Genomic DNA, 20,200 nt, shown 5'->3' on the forward strand with positions numbered 1-20,200 from the left:
ATTTCCTTAAGATTTTTACGATTGTACGGCATTTTTCCACTTTGAAACGTGTGTGCATTCTTCCAGAGTTAATTCTATGCTTGAGGTTGGGACATTTTTAAAATACAAGAAAATATGTGGAGTAACGAATGACATCTCTACTTTGTTCTTACCGTAACAACTATTTTATAAATTGACCTTGATCATTTTCATAAAGTAATCCATCCAATTTGGAATTTGGTAAGAGCCCCAGGTCTAACCAATTTGAAAGGTAACTGTTTCCAGCAGATTTCCGACAATCTCGTTACGCGGATTACACATTGAGGATTCGAAGTGTTAAATAATTTCGAAAAGTGCTCGTCGAAGTATCGATGAACAGCGCAGCCAGGCACTGGAAAGAAGAACGGAAAAAAAGGAGAGAAGGCCGGGTAGAGAATGCATCGGTACGCGATGATGTAACGGCGTTATGAATATGTACAAAATAACAAATGGTCCCGGGGACAAAGGAACGGTGACAGGGTACGCGTGTGTACCGTTTTGCCGCGCGCTCGTATTCCGCCTGTCACCGTTCTGTCAGCTACGTGATCGTGTTGTAAAACAGTGTTTCGATTTCAACCATTTTTCGCCCGCCACGGATGGAGCGCAGCCAGCCGAGCGAACGGATCCGCGGGGACGAGCAATAATGCACGAACGATAATCGCGGTTTCCGATTAAGATTCCGCCGGCCGACAAACAAACGACGGGCACGCGCTCTATTGTGATCGCATGGGAGCAACTAAATGCTTCTCGCGTTCCTGATTAAACAGAAAAATGCGACCGCAAAAAGACCGCCGATCGCTATCTTTTCCGCGATCTGGTCGGAAACAGGAAACTGTTGTCAGCTGTCGCGCACGGTCCATCCTGCGACTTTCCAGCGAGATTCATCCTTTTTCTTTGGGTTTCGGTGACAGGAAAGTTGCCAATCGACAGGTGATATTACAAGGGTGGTAGTTAGTACAAAATTTCCTGATCAACAATTGTTTTTATCAATTTTTCTCACCTGTAGTTTCTTTCATAGACTGTGCCACTAGATTTGACTAGGTGCTCTTATAATTCTGAAGATTTCCGAGCGCTTTAGCTATAAATGGAAATCCTTCAAGCTAGAAGCTAAAATTGTGCTCTGAACCGAGGAACTGAGCTTTCAGGAATACAATTGCTATAACGCACAAAAGTTCTGAGACCTGTGGTTCTTCCTATTGTGAAGCTTCATGAACAGTGTTTCTAGTTTCGACACACTGCCGGCTCTTATTATTCAGAAGGCTTTTATCGACCCTATATAAACGATTAAATATGAAAAGAATTTTTCATATTTTCTGCTCATTTTTATTTCAATTTTAAAAAATGTCTAAATAATAATGATTCCACCAAGCTAAAATTTAATTCAAAATCTCCGAAATTCTTTTTACGATGAACCTTAGCACACTCGGTCTCTAGATTTAAAACACAGAGCTTGCTGTTACAATTGTGGAGATTCCACGCACCAACTAAATTGTTCACGAATAGATTTTGTGCATTTAAAGATGGATAGGACAAACACAAAACAGAGAAATTGTTGGCGAAAGAGGCTGATGTCCACGTAGTCCCTGTGTCTTGCAATTGATTCAGGCGATTCTTATCTTGCAGAAAAATCCGCGTTCGCGGGCAATGTTCCTTGAAACTGAACGGTCAGTTGAACAGTCTGAAATTTCAAAGAGGCACAAGTGTCATTCGCAGGGACAACGGACTACCCGGTTCCTCGGGTAGTGTTGCCACCGGATCCCTCGGTTCTCGAGCGATATTTCATCGTTTCTTGCCAGATAACTATATGCATGTGGCTCGTTTCGTCTACGAAACGAAGAAGGGAGAGGCATAAGCGCAGCGATGAATAACAAAGCGCGATGGGGCCGTTGCACCACTGGGGAATTTCGTTGTTGTTAAGGTGGCACTGCGCATCACCGATGCCAGGCAGGAAGTGGGAATCGCCGAAGCAGCGAGGGGGCCGGTGCGGGGGAGAGACGAAGGGGAGGGGGGAACCAAGGGGGGAACCGACGTTGCATTGTGGGAGTGAGCGGGCGAGCGAAATAAAAAAAAAAAGAGGCATTATAGCATTATGCGAACGAACGGGGCCCTAGTGACGCATTTACACGGCTGTTATTATCCCCCCACCCCACCCTCGAGACCGGCAGGGAACGTAGGTATCTACGATACCTGCTGACATGCTCGACCAGGCGACTACATGCTCGGAAAATGCGACATATGTTCGTCTGTGTGTCTCTGAATACGTTTATAGGCTGTAGTTTGGTTACCGTAGCTTCAATCCTTTGGCAATGACCTTTCAGCCGGCGATATAGACTGAAAATATAGCATTTCAACTCTTTGTTCTCCGCCTATACTACTGTGGAGACATTTACGATCGAACTGTCCAGTAGTAATAATGGTAGTATTGGTTCTATCCATCTTGGAATGGAAAGAAAAAGAAGTAAAAGAAGTCGGAATAAATCATTTTATAAATATTTGTAGCTTTCTCTTGGTAGGATACAATTTTTCGTCCATTGGCTTCACTTTGCCAATTAGGGTTGATGGTATTAACACGTTCACTGCCGCGTGAATTTTCTGTATTTCATACAAGTCTTGCCTATTTCGTTCGAGATCTCCATAATTATGAGTTACTCGGTAATGACGTCTTCGATGTATAGTATAATTCATTTCAGAACGATTGAATCGATACTGCTTGTCACTAATTCTGCGAAAAGCGTTTGTAAGCAAGTGAATAGCGTTGGTCACTGGTAACCACCAGACAACGTGTTAAGGGTTAATTATGTCGTTTTGCGTAATGGATTTTCTGGCTGATGCTGATGATGGTGGAAAGATTTAGGCCCTACAATGCACCTCAATTTCACCTACCCCCAACTGACTGGGTGGAGTGTCATCGGCACCCTACTAATCTTGTAAACATATTTATTCCTATTGTGAATAAGATTTTAGAAGATATTAATTTTCATCCGTACATGCACATATATTTCCACGATCTACAAAACATGTGCCCCACATCTCGCATAAATAAACTGCATCCAGCATGGACACAATCTGAATAGTCAAGAAAATGGTTAAAATCGTTGCACCAATACAATTTCTGCGACCGAAATCGCCCGAAACCAGAAAGTACAGATTACCCAGCCCCAGTGGCAACGACCACCGTAATCAACCCCGAAGAGAGAACAAGCCTGAACCGATCTTTGAAGTCCGAGGGGGGGAGCGAGGACCTGTGCAGGTTCTGCCCGATCAATCGGGCTAGGATTGCGAAGGGTTCTCGAGCTGTTGCGGGGGACAAAGGTCAATTAAAAACGGTCCCGTTTCATCCCCCGTGTTCTCGTCGAATTCGTATCGTTCCGCGTGGGTGTTGGTCTCACCTATCGATCGATCGGGTGCCCGGCTGGCGCTGATTGCTGCCCGTTGAAAAACCCTTCGGCGATTTGTACGGTCGTCGTCCGGTACCGATGACGGATTAGTTTGTTACGGCTTTCGGCATACAGGAGGACGCAGGTAGGCCGTGCCGATACGCGTGATTATTTATTGTGCGGACAGATTGGATCATTCAGAACCACGCCGACGGGGGTCCGGCATGTGTACCGTGTATGCACGTGTGTGCGTACAAGTGTAGGTGTGTATACGACGGGGATCGAGCCGCTGCCGCCGCGGGAATATAACTCGATCCAGCGAGCGATACGCCCGGCTACGATATAACCTCCAATTTTGTGTCAGCGACGATCTGCACGCGCGGCGGGTGGCTGACTGGCCCACAGGGAGTTGGCACGATGATTGGCGAAATAATTCGCGGCTGGATTTCCGAGCATAATTCGTGACCGCGTTGCGCAACCGGAGAAACGCGTGGCTACCCGCCGCCACGGGATTAAGACTACCGGGCTGTTCCACGGCGATCCCGGTGCCCGGTTAGGCGAGTTCATTTGGCGATCCGATTATTCGGTAACAGGGTGAAATGGCTGGCAACAACGATCCAAGGATTTGGATTTGGTTGAGGTTGAACAGCGTTGAAGGGGGTTCGAGGAGACGTTTAAAGACATTCCTCAATGTATACTTAATGATAACGGTCATAACTTGGCAATCGGATTATTCGGGACTGATACTGATTTTTGGGGGAGGTTTATGAGGAATGTTCTTTTGGGTTTCAGGATGTTCGTAGGGGTTGAAACGGGTTGGAAAAGGTTGACAGGGGAGGTTAATGGTCAAGCATGCTTCTGAATGTATATTCGATGATAAAAGTAAAGCATTGAAAGATTATATGATAGATTTATGAAACTGAGCTGAAGATACTTAGGCCAGTGAGGTATAATGTAATTTCTGCTACCATAACGAAATTGAAATGGTGGACTCATATGCTCCTTGCGAAACGAGTTATTGGAATAATTTTAGAATGTGTTTACGCGACTGAACTATAGTAACTATGAGCAATTAGCGTTTATGGGCGAACTATTAGAGTACATACTGATAGTAAAATTATAGCCTTCTTGCCTTACGATTATTTGAAACAGCCCGCTAATGGAATAGACAACCATCACGCCGAGTCTGTCAAAAACTGTTAGTTCGGATAATCTTGTATGTGTATGGGTTTCTTGCTGTGCAGTTCTTGACGAAGAAATATTACGCTAATATTATTCCGGATGACGGAATAATATTAGCGACGGAAGCAATAATGTCCCGTTGATTTTCTTTGCTGCGGTTAACTCGAAATTGTTAGAAACTGATTTGTTTTGTTAATTTGGTTGATCGAAAGGTTGAAGTTTCGCGGAAGGATTTTTACGAATTTTCCGGCAAAGGATCGGATGCACACTTCTCCCGAAGCACTTCTCCGTTTCAACGTTATCAAACGCCTCGAAACCTTCCGAAACTTTTATCATTCATGCCCCGAGGTATTGTAACTAGGTTGTAACTACAGTTAACAGAACCGCGCCGAGCCGCCGCTGGTGCTATCGGCCGGTATTATCAAGTCAAGGACTACATTTTTGCAAGCGCCAATTATGGTATTCGATATAACTGGCAACGAATATCGGTCAAAAGTAACGACGGGAAGGCTACAACTTAGGCTGATCCTCCTCTTGCGATAGAGAACGTAGACGCTTGTGTCGGTCAGACGGAAAGCTCACAGTGGAAACGGACCGTCCATGACCAGACACAATGTTTCGGAAAAACGAAACCTGTAATCTTAAAACACGCTAAACCCGGCCCGATAACCAACGAATCAGTAGGCTAGCAAAATGTCTATAGGCTACAAGTACAAACAGATCGTTTGTAGCTAGACAGTCTTTCCAGACCATCACTAAAATTAACATTTAAAAGGAATGTGTTACAGCATTACTTGGCCATTTACGCACGAGACAGATATGGACGCTGTTAACCGACTGTGAATTGGGACGGCCTCTGATCAGACAAAGAAGTTCCCTCTATTCCAAATTCAATTAATTCACTTTTGAGCATTAAAATTAAATTAATTGAATTAATTTACTTTTTAAAATTGGTACATACTACCAACATACAATCAGACAGTAAATATATTGTAAAAGATTAGACAGACAAAGATCTGCAATACCGAAAACTTTTGCAGTGAATGTCGACTGTCTTTAGTCGGACAAAGAACGTTTCCCTATTCAAAATTGAATTAATTCTTTGTCAAAAATAATACCGACCAAAATTTATGATCAGATGATAACTATAACATAGGAAATTCGACAAACAGAAATCCGACAGTGAATTTGGCTTGCCTTGAGTCAGACTCAAAGAATTTTAATCGCTCAAGACCACCCAATGAACTCATCGAAATTAATTGATATTTAGAATTCAGTAGAAGCTGAAATCGATAGTCGAACAGTAACTACGACCTTTTTCCGCAACACAACGCCATCAACAACCTCCCAAGCTGCCGCCCACTGCATTTTCTCAAAACAAAGCTACAGTGATTTCTCTATATATGTCGCAAAGGCCCGGATGATAAATGTCGCACAATTATCTTCACCACCCCGAGGTGTACCCCGTGAGGGGCCACGAAGCTCGAAAGGCCTCAAACGCCAAGGAGTGTAAACATAGGACGACTCGGGTATGTCTCCTCGACGATACACGACGCTGTTGTTGACATAAATCGAGAACTCGCTATATTTGGTTGTAAAGAACGGTTCGATTTGAAAGATCGCTACAAGATCAACCACGAAAAATCAATCGCACGAAGTCTCTTCCCAGGATCGTGTCTCGCGTCGCCTGAGCGTTCAACGAGGCAGCTGGGCCACGTAGACCCGATTCGGTGGGAGCGTTTTCATTTAGACGTAGATTATTCCTAGATGCCTCTCATAAATATTAAACAGGCCGCGCTCTCGGATTCACGCAGGCGAAACGGCGTGCTTTTTACTCCTGAAACCTTGTCCGGGCTGCTGTACCCCTTTCCCGGTGTTCTGGACGCCCCTTCACCCTCCGGCGACGATCTGTCGCTCATTGAGTATGCATCGTCGATATCGACGACGGAGTGACGCGACGGGGCTGTTCTGCGCCGGTTCGCCGTGGGCGACGTCGGAAGCCGTGGAACGGACATCTTTGGTCCGTCGCAGAGTTCCAGTTTGTTCGCCGAAGTTTCAACGACGAAGTTTGTCCTCCGATTTTTTCCTTTTCCTCACCGGTTGTCGCGAGAAAGGTTTGCGCGACCACCGGCTGGCAAGCGCGCAATTTTTGCGCCCGCGCGGGGCGCCCGACGGCCATTCAAAGTCCCCTAACTTGGGCCACGTATTCACTATGCCGGGACAGAGATAGCAGCTTGCCACCGTCACAGCGGCCGTCGGCGTTACGCCCGGTTCAAGCGCAAGGCTTCTTCTTCTTCTTCTTCTTCTTCGTCCTCGTCTTCTTCCTTCGCTTCGGCCTCCGTCGAGCGTTCCTTCAGCTTCGTGTACTTATGTATTCCGTCGCGAGGCGGTGCTGACTCGTCACGCGCATTTGCATACATTTCGAACCGTGGACCGTGCGTTTTTTGTCGGAATTCTTCTTGCCGGCTGCCGACCGGCCGCGATGTCCCTCCGTACGGCTAGGCCGATTGCGATCATCGAACGGGAGACTTACCACTTTGATCGGACGACGCGCCTGTGGTGGGCTCCACTAAGAGAGACTTCTCGGTACCTGATCATCTGCCACTTAAAATACCTCAAGTTTTAGGATACTTGCCTGGTTTCGTTCTGTCAGGTCTTCGGCCTTGATGCGAGTGCGTTTGTAGTATGCGATTTTGGACGTGTACCGAAGGGACACCTCTACACGGAATTCGTGAACCGTGCATTCGCCAATTAATGTATCCACATTTGTAAAGAATATGTTCTTCATACGAGAACGCTAAAGATGCAATTGTTGGTTCGTCAATGAGCTGTCAAGTACCTGAGAAAGTGTCGCTTCTAGGTTTCGTCTGCACACGCACACATTATATCGATCGCGAAAGCAATGTCCTGCGCGTTCGAGCGAAAACTTGTTGAACAAACAACTGAAACAACAACTATTCTTACCTGCTTATCTATTATCGCATTTAACCAGTCCGTGTTATTTTCTGGAGATGACATCAAATGAGAATTCAAAAACACGTTAAATGTAGCCATGCGAAGCTTCTTGCCAATAAAGTGTCAGGAACATTATAAAATGGTGGGAAAACTGTATTAAAGGAACCCGAAGGTGACTAATTTTCTGTATAGTGTATAATATGATGCGCTTAGCATGCCGTTTATCTGTACCAATAAAAAGGACATAAACTTATATTACTAAATATATATGTATGCCGCCAAGATTTGGATGATAAATGTCGCGGAATTATCCCCACTAGTGACATATATCGAGAATTCACTGTATACAAATACTCTGAGTAAACCCTAGTATGCTAGACATATTCCCCACAAAATGTCCTTCACAACTTCACCAACGGTAGCAAAATATCCAGGGAATTCTGGGGGTAATCGTCACTCTACATTTTTGCGCTCGTGATTTTCGCTCGTAGATCCCGGTGGCCATCGATCACCGGTAACTCTAGTGATAAGTAACCGTCCGATCTCGGGGCACAGCAAGAATCTGCACCTGCTTGTCCGACAAGGGGACGCCGACGCTTCGCGTCCGAAAAAAGGCACGCGAGCTTGTCCTCGCGGGCAAAAGCTGCGGGTCGCGCGGGCCACGCGCGTTGTAGGCTGGTTGTAAATATCAATAAACAAAAGCGCGGTGGCGCTCACCGGGGCCCGACGACCGGCGAAATAAACCGCCAGGGGACGGGGGCCTTAACGCTGGGCCCTTTGTCGGGCGCCATCTACGCGGCCGCTTTGGTTTTTCAGCGAGCAATTAGACAGAGATTTATTTGCGCCGGCACGCCGCGCCGCGCCGCCGCGCCGTTGGGTGCGCGCGCGCGCGCGCACTCGCCAATGGGCACTGTTTCTCTCTCGCGTAACAGCAACATACTTTTCGGCCGATACCGTACGCGCACCGCGGCCATTTTATACGGCACACGTTACACGAACATTCCCTGTTCGTCTGCGGGCCCGATTCGACGTACGAAACGTGAAACAATGCCGGGCCCGCTGCCGTTTCTTCTCTCGAAGCCGCGGTTTTAATGAACTCGTTTTGACATGACGATTTTGTCCCCCCGTCCTCTCTCTGTCTGCCTGTTTTATCTTCGTTCTGTTTATTTTTTCAGTGTAGCAAAATTTTTCTGTAGTTTCCTTTAGTTTTTTACGCTCCTATGTCAAACCAGACTCGACATTGACCAATCCCTTATTTCGTTGGTTGCCATCGACCCCTCGTCAATAATATCACCATCACATGGTATGCAACTAAAATTTTAGGGTTTCTTATCTGTTTTAAATAGGTTAAGGTATTCTGGCATTCGAGGACGTAATCATGAATATTTAGCAATTCTTTCATGGCGAACTATTGTATCTTCAGCATCGGAATTTTGCACGCGTGTTTATTGATGTTTGAAGTACATGTCTGATTTTTTTCAAGCAAAAATAATCAAGATCGCATAAATTATATATTTTTTTATAGAGCATGCTCTGAAACGCATGGGTCGTCGGTTCGCACGATTCCGGTCATTCTACCGATTCGAAACAAAAAAATTATTTATTAATCAGTGTAAACGTAGTTATGGTCCGAACCACAAAGACAAAATGAAAAGTCTCGATTATTTACCAAATGGACGCGTTTCAAATCGCCGAGTTGTGCAATATTTTTCGGCCTCGAACGCGATGAGAAAATAAGTAAAAATTGTGGACTAACCAATTAAGAACGACAAAGGTGTACTCATTTTAACCGCAAAATAACTTGTAGTGCAACGGGTTAGTAGGCTTGCCTATGCAAAAATAATTGAACTGTATCATTTTGCAGCAAGTTCTGAAGTAAAATGAACGCTAACCGCAAAGGGTTAAAGAATAGTTTCTTGCGCACCCGCGCTGCGGTTTCAACGAACTCGTTTCGACGTGACGATTTCGTCCCCCCCGCCCCTCTCTGTTTTCTCGTCTGTTGCACTCTTTTGGTTTAGGACAGTTTTCCTTGGGGATCTAGTCGGCACCTCGCCCCGCCTCGGTTAATTAAAGTAACCGTTCCTGATTGACGCCCCAGGCGTAAAAAGCCGTGGACGCGCGAGCGCGTCACCCGCCGGACCAAAGACGATTGCACAACCGCCGGAACACGCCGGGGTTGATGAGGAGGAGCTGTTCGTCCTTCTGACAGCCGTCAAACCGTTGACGCGCCACTCGATCCGAACCACAGTAACCGTACAACACGGTCATCGATTAATTAACGGGAGCACCGAGCGGCCCGGAGCCATTCGCTTCTCAGTTCTCGTAAAAGTTTAGCAGCACTCCTGTCGAAACTCCGAGAGACTCTTAGTGTAACAACAGAGCCACGAGTGATGGAATTGACAGGTTCTTGCCAGGGTACCTTTTCGAGTCCTGTAATGATGCAATGGAAAGTATAGTGGAACCTTTTGGACCTAGCAGGAAACTAGAAGTGAATATCATATGTAATATTCGTCTAGAATTTCGGCAAAGATAGTAACCTAAAAGATAGCGATCATTTTCCATTGGAACACCTTCGTTCTTTCGATAACAGTAAAACTGGTAACAATAATAACATAGTAAGTGGCTTTTTATAATCACTTCTCATAGAAGCTTCTTCGCAATTTCGATAATGACGAAATAGAGGTCGTTCTCATACACCAGGTGGATTTTTTCAATCATTTCTCATTGAAACTCCTTTCTGACTTCACTACATTGGAGTATCTCAAGTGGATCGTTTTGATCTATCTGATAGATCTAGCGTTAATATTGTTGATTCTCTTTGGTAGGTACTGTAAACTTAGCTGGATCCTATTTAGTCTATATTCTGGACTAATAAACGAACTGAGTGGATCTCTATATATATGTCACCAAGGTATGGATGATAATCGTCGCGGAATTATTCCCACTACAGGGTATGTCTCCTGGACGATACACGCCACTGGCAAGACCCCTGTTGTTGACATATATCGAGAATTCACTGTAGTAACCCTTATGTGACTAGTGCGCTAGGGATGCTAACTTTGAATCAATGTAACTCACAAAATAATAATGCAACAATTCTCTATTTACCGCAGAAATGTGAAACGAGCCAGCAGTTATCGATCAGAATAGAGCCACGATCGTTCCAATCCTTTCTTTCAGGATTCTAAGACCTTCGGATCGAGGGACTCGATTAGGGAAACACATCTGTGCCCAGCACCTGGAGACCACGTAGAACTGTGGTGCTAACAATAGCTAGTTTCGCGTATTCCGGCATCCGACGGAAAAGGAAACGGCAGTCGGTTGCGTAATCCCTCGATGATAGCATGTTCGAGAGTATCGTTCCTTTATCAGAGGCTGATGCACATTATGCGAGCGTTATCGTCGCGACAGCGTTCGAAGCCGCTCACGATATTTATGTATGTGCATCAGACGAATGTAGGTCTGGCAATAAATTTCGCGGAAAAATGTCGCTCGTATCGAACTTGAACAGACCCGAACGACGTCTGCTAACTGGCTTAGCTATCCCGAGCCAAACAGCTTTCGTACCTCCTGAATCGTCCCGAGTCTTCGAATACTCGATCGAAGACACGATCAGCAAGAAAAGAAAGAAAGAAAAAAAAAGAAAAAATCGCTCACACTTCCCTTGGAAAGTCAACGAGCCGAGAGTCGATCATCCTCTTCCCGAAGCTGTTTTCCGAGGAAGGGTTCCAGAGCATCGTGTACGCTCAGCTCGCGCAAAACACGAGCGTGTTCCTCATCCGACGTTTCTCTTGGCACAGGCGCTCGCCTCTATGAGGCAGGGTTACGTAAGATTGAGCAGCCCGTCACGTGCACGCGGCGTACGTATAGATCGCGAGGACACAAAAAAATACCGCATGTGCAATCCTAACAGCGGCACACGCGCATTAGTATCCGCTGCAGGCCGTGCCCGGCGTTCTATGCAGCGTGTAGGCAGGGACAGGCGAAAGAAACGACAGTTACGAAACTGGCTGTTCCTCCTATTTTTTTTTTTTCGACACTGTTCTCTGCCTTTCTCCCCTCCTTCCTTGCGTTCTCCCTTCGCGTCCCTGCGAAAGGCAGACCCACCCTTAAAGTATTCTGGAAGAGTGCAGCAACGTTGTTGAAAAGGGTAGGGCTTCATTGGTAGTTGCATCTAATCGGAGGCTGATCTGATTCTCCGTTAGCTTGGCTTGGCGGACAGGCTTGACCTTCAGACCCTCAGATGGTGGTGTGATAGAATTTGCTAGGTCTGTATAGTCCAGGTACATTATAGAACTTGTCAATCTTGTCTATTCATTGAGGCAGGTTGCGTTTGCAGTTTTAGACTTGCTACGAACGATCATTGAATCCAAGTTATGATGCTGGATCAAGCTACTGGCGCTATGGGTAAAAATTCACCGAAATACTGAATATACATTACAAAGTTACATAGGCAACGAAGACGTAGCTGGAAAGTTTATGTTTATATATTAGGTTGTTGTAATTGAAAGGACCGTTTCTCACATTTGAAACGTCCCGTCTTTGTAGTTTAGTTTTTCCACGGCAGATGGCGTTGAAGTTTTACAATATGAAAAGTACATATTTATTGACATTGTACAGTATACGTAATTGAAAATCGATTTTCGTTCACCATGGATAAAATGGAAATTCATATAATGTACTTGTACGAGTTCAAACTTGGACATACTACATCTGAAACAGCGAAAAACATAAATGCTGCTATTGGCGAAGGTATAATAAGTGATTAGACCATAAGGTGTTGGTTTGAAAAATGTCGTTCCGGTGTTCGGTCACATGTTGCGAAGCAAACTCTACAAAATTTAGTAGAGTTGAAGTGTGAAGTTCTCTCTCACCCTCCGTATTCGCCTGACCTGTTACTTACTGATTACCATATTTTTCAAGCACCTAGATGGCTTTTTGAATGGAGAAACATTCAACGAATAATGTGCTGCAAAAACTGCATTTGATGAATTTATTGCCTCACATTTATTAGATTTTTACCAGAAAGGCGTTGGGGCACTTGTACCACGATGGAAGAGGTGCATCGATGTCGATGGAAATTATTTCGATTAATGGAATATGAATAAAGTTTGTAAAATAGAAGTTTACGCTAACGATACAAAAACGGCCATTTCATTTGCAACAACCTTATATATTGAATTCGCTATACGACGATCGAAATTAGCTTCTAAATAACCTGATGTGATCCAACAGTGTGATCCCTGTATGACCAACGCGGGGCGCTGTCGCGAATATTCCCAGCTTGAAAGAACGCGATCCCCGGGCTGTCGCGCTCAATTTTACTTAATTTCTGCAAAAGTGGCTTAGTTACCCGGTTGCTAGGGGCGTCGCCGCAGCCATGTATCACAGATTGGCAACGCGAACAGGGCTCGGATCTCGTGCCACAATGTATCTTCCTCGTGATCGAAGGCGCCTGCGCGACCGGGATTGCCGTTCGAGGAAAATATATATGCCAAAGAAATACGCGTGTATCATTACGCGTGTACTCGCAGAAAATGTCTATCAGGCCTGTAATTATCGGATGTTTGACGGAAGGAAGGACAGACGCGGAGACAGTGGAAATTGCCGGCTTCCCACGTCTCTCGGACCAACGTTAAACAGTACATCAACCCGGCTCTCCTTCTTCTTCTTCTTCTTCTTCTTCTTCTTCTACGTCTTCCTCTTGTCCCTTTTTTCTCTCTCTTTCTCTCTCTCTCCGTCAATATTTTTTCCACCCCCCCCCCTCCCAACCCCACCGCGCATTTCGCGTTGCAATAGCTACCGACAACTCGCGAAACGAGTTCCAAGCTGACCCGTTCTTTCGATTTTTGTTGCAGGTGAAAATCTGGTTCCAGAACAGAAGAAGTAAGTACAAGAAGATGATGAAGGCGGCGCAGCAGGGTGGTGGCGGCGGCGGAGGACAACACGGCAGCCTTCTAGCCGGTGGAACCGCTCTACCTGGAGGACCATCCCCTCAACCGGGCCAGCCCGGAAGTCTCATGCAAGGAGGTTCGATATCTTTCTCATTTTCCTAGATGTAATTTACGGGCTCCACCTCCGGCTGACTTTTAGCATAACGTAGTGCCCTGTATCGGCTACCTGAGCAAGCAAACTCGAATTTCAATGATGGTCTTTTGGTAACGAATGTCGTTACATCGTAATTAGTAATTTCCTAAAAAGAGGGAGAAAATTTATATCTATTGTATGCCTGTATGTTCTTCGATAGCTGTACATTAACAACACCGAAATAGAATTTTATTTCGGTTTAAAGGAAATTAATAACATACATATTTATTAGACTCAGTCCAGAATCTTCATCACGAGTATGACTCGATATTGTAGGGCAAGGGGTTAACAGTGCTAAATATACAGGGTGTTCAAAAAAACCATTCAATATTTATATGGTCTATAGGATACACCGTACTGAGTGAAAAAGCTTTAGTAAACATAGGTCGAAAGGTCAACCGTTTCTGAGATATAAACATTTGTGTTTGCTAGTATCATGATCGCATGCGATGTTTACTTTAGTGTTTACAAACCGCGTTCTGAATGTTCTTATTCAAGTGCCGACAGTAGATTTCATCCGGAATCAGTCAGTTATTTATCGAAGGAAGGAAGACACGTGGAAAATCTTCTGCAAATATCAAAAGGCCAGAAGTAAATGAAGTTAGCAAGCAAAAATGTTTATATCTCAGAAACGGTTGACCTTTCGACCCATGTTTACTAAAGCTTTTTTACTCAGTACAATGTATCCTATATACCATATAAATATTGAATGGTTCTTTTCAACACCCTGTATATATTTCGTGTTTAGAAAGTAAAAATCATAAAGTTTCGGATCAATTGTTCCACATATGGTAAAATAATGTCATCCTTTACGTGAAAAATGTGTCGAATTGACACCGGGGATGAAAGAGTTAGGTTAGGACATTTTGGATCTGGGCACGGTATCATTTGAAATTTCGTTGATGACGCAGGGGTGGCGAATATTATGCCACTGTAGAAATTTAGGATCACCCTCGTTCAGAAGTTACCAGACATTGACTTCGGCGAGCGTAAAATTGAAGTGAATTGAAGCCCTTGTCTTGTAAAAGCCCGGTCTAATCATAATCGCGATTATTGATTAGGATGAAAGCTGGTGTCCGATGATTTATGGACGGATTACGTCAAACGATAAATTAACTTTTTAATGATCCGAGAAAGCAATCCACGTACTAACTATTTTTGAGTGCTAATGAGCAATACAGATGCATCGCGATGTTAGAAAAAAAGGTGAATTCGTTGAACTTTTATCTTTAAAATTGACAGCTGGAGCTGCTTTGCAAATTGTAAGCGTTTAATGCGAATTACAAAGTTAAATGATATTCTCACGTTAAAAGGTTAATTCGATTCTAAGATCTCTATTTATCGTCTCCCCTTAATGATCTGCTGTGTAGAAACTTTCTTATCAAGCACAACAATGCTTCCCAAACAATATACTCGTATGATTAGACCGCGGATTTGATACATTTATTTATTTATTTTTATACGATGTTCTAACTATTCATGAGTTTGTCAGGGTTAACCGTTCGCTTAATAATTTTCTTTGACCACCCACATTTTGTTCAAAATTCCTGGAGGATCCGTTGGCGGCGGAACGGAGCACAGAAGCGAAATATTAGCATAACTCAATCTTACGAATAATAAGAAGTTTCCACTCGCGACACGGGCTACCAGAAAACGCTGCGGTCCGACCAGGTTTGCAGGCTTATAATTACGGCGTATCGGTGAGATCAATGGGACGTCGGACACGCTTCTGATACGGTTTAAATCACGTTGAAAATATTCAGCGTGTCGATCGATACGGTAGTGTATCCGATGCCAACGAATTTCACGCGACCGACGTCGAGAACACAACAGGCTAAAAGCTCTCCACAGGCGCATGAGAGGCCTCTGTTACCTACAGCGACACGAGCGAAACCGACGAATCCAGTCGGGAAGATATAAATCAATTAAGCAGATCGAATCGTAACGCCATCGGCGCAGAACCGTTCGACAACCTTGCCGATCCACATCTCCTGACTCACTTTATGATACGACTGGTTGCGTCGGTGCGTGTAACCAGTCATCGACGCGTGGCGGGCACCGAGAGCTTCCTTGTCACAGCCACCGCTGAAACATATTTGAAACGAGAACCGGAATGCCTTCGAAAAATGCCCAAACCCATTTATCGTTCATTGTGGAAACAACCTCTTTAGGAAATGCATTCGGCTAAAGGTTTTCGCTTCTTCTCGAGTATCAGAGCCTTTCGCGCGAAGACGGGTGTACCGAGCATGAAAAGTGAAAGGATCACCAAAATATTGCATAAATTAATTTGCACAGCCGGAGCCACGTCATTCTGATAAGCTACGCTTGCACGAAATCGAATGATTGAGGATTCTGGAGATCCTTAACACTAGATTTACGGGGTACTAGGAGTGACCGTTTTACGTTACTTTATAAATGTAATAAGAATGTGTCTATCCAAATTATTCGTCGTTTTCTTAATAATGTATACCCGAAGAAATAAATTTGATAGATACATCATTACAATCTCAATACAATGAATTCTCGATATATGTCGACAACACGGGTCTTGCCAGCGTCGTGTATCGTGCAGGAGACATACCCGAGCCGTGTTATGTTTACACACCTCGGCGTCTCAGGCCTCTCGAGCTTCGTGGACCCTCACGGGGTATACCCGGGGGGACCCTTCCGCGGTAGTGGGGATAGTTCCGTGACATTTATCATCCAGATCTTGGCGACATATATAGAGAAATCACTGTAATCGTGAATTCAAAATAATAATACAAATAATAGTAAACCTAGTGTTAAAAGTGTATGAAAATGGATAATTTCACATTGTATGACTGTTCAATCTCCAAGTGGATTGTGGACTTCAGCCAGCTATTGTAGGACCTTCAAGTTTCGTGCAAATACTAGAATTTGGCCTAGGTGTTCAGCCTAGGTTCTTCTTCCTAGGATCGTCCAGGACGTTCAATGGGGTTACGATTAATCAGCAGTTAGGATTGCTAGTTGAACAGAGTATTGCTCACCCCTCCTAACTCCGGTACTTGGGTCTGCTTTAACCTAGAGTCATAAATAGACCGCGGATTTTTGTGCAAAATAAAAATTGACTGCGTCAATTGCAAGGCACAGGAGCCACTTAGGATATTTTTCTTTCTCCAATAGTTAAAGAAATTTACACATTACATATCCTCCAATTCTTTTAATGTTTCCAGTACATTTTTTCTACTTATTTTTCTGCTAAATGCATAAAATCCGCAGTCTAGTTCTAAAGTTACTTCGGTACATAACAGTTTCTTTTCAGAAAGTTTTCAGTCCCTGGTAAGAACACCGAGTGAGGTTTGATTAATCAGAAGGACTCTTGCTTTGGTTGCAGGAGGCGGAAGTTCGGTGTCGGGAAGTCCGACGACGGGCTACCTCGGCGGCATGGGCGGTGGTGCAGGGGGTCACACCCCCGGCAGTTCGAGCCCCGGAAGCGAGATGTCGCCCCAGCACAACGAGAGCCCACCCGCACCCTCCTGGCCGGGTGAGATGAAGCACCATCCGCATCCGCACGCGCCACCACACACCCACCACCATCCCCACACGCCTGGACACCATCCACCGCCGCCACCACCACCGCCGCATCACGCGGGGTACATGCCACAGTACTCCTGGTACCAGGCGGATCCCAATCCTGGATTACTCACGTAAGTACTGGACCTCAATTCTCGTTAATCAAGACCTTGATCCACCCATTGACAAGTTAGTCACACATCGATGGAGGAGCATGCTCTCCTTTCATCGGCAATTGTTAATGGATCGTGTGCAGAAACTTTGATTCGATGAAACGAATCGATTCGTCTTGATCTTCGATGTTGTCTGTAGCACACAGATACTTTAATCTTCAACCCGGAGCACTGAACTCATTAAACTGTAGTCCGTCAAGCTTCAATTCTCCGGCCCAAAACTCATTTCTGTACATTCATTCCATTGTCACAGTCTAATACGTTGTCAAGACCTTAGGAAATCGTAGGAGCAGTGTCGCAGCCCCTAGAGACACCCTCTTCACCCCTTAAAACCATCAATAACCAGTTAATACTGTATTTCGATCCGTAGAGATCCTGACTTCAACATCTTTAGCTAGCGAGCATTTGATAAATATACAGGGTCATCCGTTTTTAAACGGCCAAACGTCAGCCAGCTATAGAGGACCCCAAATGAAACAACTTTCACTCCTAACACTTTTTTCGATTCGGTCTTGATTTTTAGATAATTGCAAAAACCCCTCATTTTTTGCGTTCACTTAAGATTAAATATATTAGGACTGCAATTATGTATCTTGATGATTTTTCCTTTGTTTGGTTTAAAATAAATAGGGGCATCTTTTTTATTAAGTCAACTTTTTTGTATCACCTTTGGATCTTGGTTTTTTTGACATGGGGCACGCCGTGGAGACTGAATGAAATAACTTCGAATCAAAAAAGGTGTTAGGGGTGAAAGTTGTTCCATCTGGGGTCCTCTATAGCTGGTTGACGTTTGGCCGTTTAAAAACGGATGACCCTGTATAATCAAAAACCAAGACAATCGTAGGAACAGCGTTTCAACCCTTAGAAGCACCTTCTTCATCCCTTAAAGCCAGCCCTAACCGCTTCAAAACGTTGTCAAAACCAAAAAACTTGTAGGAACAATGTGACAACCCCTAAAGACACTCTCTAACCTCTTTAGTTAGCTCTGATCAGCTAAGATATCATAAGAAAAACCAAGAAAATCCCAGGAAAAGTGCTTTAACCCCTAGAAACACCTCCTTCATCCCTTGTAGCAAGGACAGCTCAATTAATACACCCTGAGAAACCCATGAAATCGTAGAAACACTGTTTCAACCTCTAGAGACACCTTCTTAATTTTTCTTAGCGAGCCTTGACCAGTTCCTAAATCCTGAAAAATCAACAGAATCCTAGAAGTAGAGTATTTCCATCCCCAAAGACATTTTGAACATTCCCTGAAGCTAGCTTGAAGAGTACACCCCCTATCACCTCCTTCCGTTTTGTATTTTTGCAGGGTGTGGCCGGCGGTTTAACGAAGACGTCCTTCGAGCAGTGTTCAAGAGGAACCGCTTGTTCTTTGCGCCGGATCGGCGCCGTCGCGCCGGCGTCCCCAAAGTGTGAATACGTATAGCACCAGTCGCGATGGGATTCGCGTTCGATGTTAATATTGTTTCCGTTCTGTTGTCCGCGCGGGAGGTTTTGTTTTACCGTGCGCGGCCCTCCCCGTCCGTAGAGAAAAGTGGACAAGGATCCGCGACACCGGTGCACGTCGCGGCGCATTTCCGCTAGGGAACTTCTAGTAATTTAGCCTCGCGCGAGCGCACCCCGGACCGGAAGCAGGACACTCTCTCGAACGAACTAGCGTCAGTGAAACTAGAATCGTGTTTATCGAGTGACCGCAAGAAACGAAAAACTCTTCGCCCGAAGATACAAGAGATCTACGAGGACGTTCGTGAAACGGATCTGCTGAAGCAAGAGGACGTCGCCGGAAGTCGCTGCGAACCACACGCCAGCGAACCGTAAGAACCAATGAAAAACCCAGGGTACCTCTTTCGCTAGAAACTCGTCGGGCTCGATGATCGAGTGTACGCGAGCGTAAGCCGGGTAGTCGAAGGATCGATCGATCTGGCGATTATCCCCAGAATTTCTTCGAGATTACACGCTCGACGCTCGACGTTAAATGTCAGGATAGCGACCGATCTCCTTCTCTCTTTCTCCCCCCCCCCTTCCCTCTCTCCCTCTCTCTCTCTCTCTCTCTCTCTCTCTCTCTCTCTCTCTCTGTCTAGAACAATTATCCTCGCTCGGACAATGGATATCTTCGCCACCTCTCTCGAGGCCGCCGCCGCGATTTCTGCGTCCTCGCGTCACGTTGATCTCCTTACGGTAAATGTCAATCGCCCGGTGACGTTAGATCGGTCGATCCCTTTGCGACAGTTGGCCAACCTGACCCACTTCGTGTTGGATCGAACCACGGTCTTGGAGAACGGAAAGGGTAACGGAAAAGGGGTCTAGGGGGACGCACAGGGATCCGAACGTGGGGTGGGGAAAGAGGGGGGCAAAGAGATAGAAGGGGGAGAGGGAGGCAGGGAACGCGTTGCATAAACTCGTTGAGCAGTCGTTCCTCAAGGCGGTTGGAAGTAATGAAACCCTAATGACATTTTCGTGAGTCAAACGATCTCGGCAATCACCGGTGTAATCACTGGTCCCTCCTTTCCGGATGAAGCAACCCGCCGGGGACCTCCTCCGAAAAGGAGCGCAGAGAGAGAGAGAGAGAGAGAGAGAGAGAACCAGCGCGCGGTTTCGTCGAATACGCGGCGAAAAAATCACCGGCTCGGACCACGCGTGTCGACAGTACCCGCGTGGTCATTAAATTCATGAGAGAGCCGAATGTCGGGCACAACCGGGCCTAATTTCCAGTTCTCCCGGACGATCATCACCGATATTAACCCCGTTAAAAAATTGAGCAATTTGAATTCAGCAAGCTCAATCGCGTAAACCTCCGCCGCGCTTGTTCGAAGAAAAATAGATGCAAGACAAAGCGCGTTCCTTGACTCGCTCGGTTATTGTCCCCCTGCG

The 20,200-nt window shown here is 45.3% G+C and overlaps 1 protein-coding gene across 5 annotated transcripts in view; it reads left to right on the forward strand.

Annotated features, from left to right (window-relative positions):
* Dll (homeotic protein distal-less) overlaps nucleotides 1-19,671 on the forward strand; it is a 135,364-nt gene extending 115,693 nt beyond the window's left edge. For 4 of the 5 annotated variants that reach the window (XM_076791974.1, XM_076791968.1, XM_076791992.1 and 1 more), the window contains exons 3-5: nucleotides 13,391-13,562; nucleotides 16,975-17,287; nucleotides 18,639-19,671. In XM_076791974.1, the coding sequence (XP_076648089.1) occupies nucleotides 13,391-13,562; nucleotides 16,975-17,287; nucleotides 18,639-18,657 (504 nt within the window). In that variant the 3' untranslated portion in view covers nucleotides 18,658-19,671. Of the gene's footprint in view, nucleotides 1-13,390; nucleotides 13,563-16,974; nucleotides 17,292-18,638 lie in introns of those variants that run through there. The other variant, XM_076791979.1, reaches the window with a different exon arrangement.
* Nucleotides 19,672-20,200: the final 529 nt, after the last annotated feature.

This window comes from Halictus rubicundus, chromosome 1 (assembly GCF_050948215.1).
Source record: "Halictus rubicundus isolate RS-2024b chromosome 1, iyHalRubi1_principal, whole genome shotgun sequence".
Classification (NCBI taxonomy): domain Eukaryota; kingdom Metazoa; phylum Arthropoda; class Insecta; order Hymenoptera; family Halictidae; genus Halictus; species Halictus rubicundus.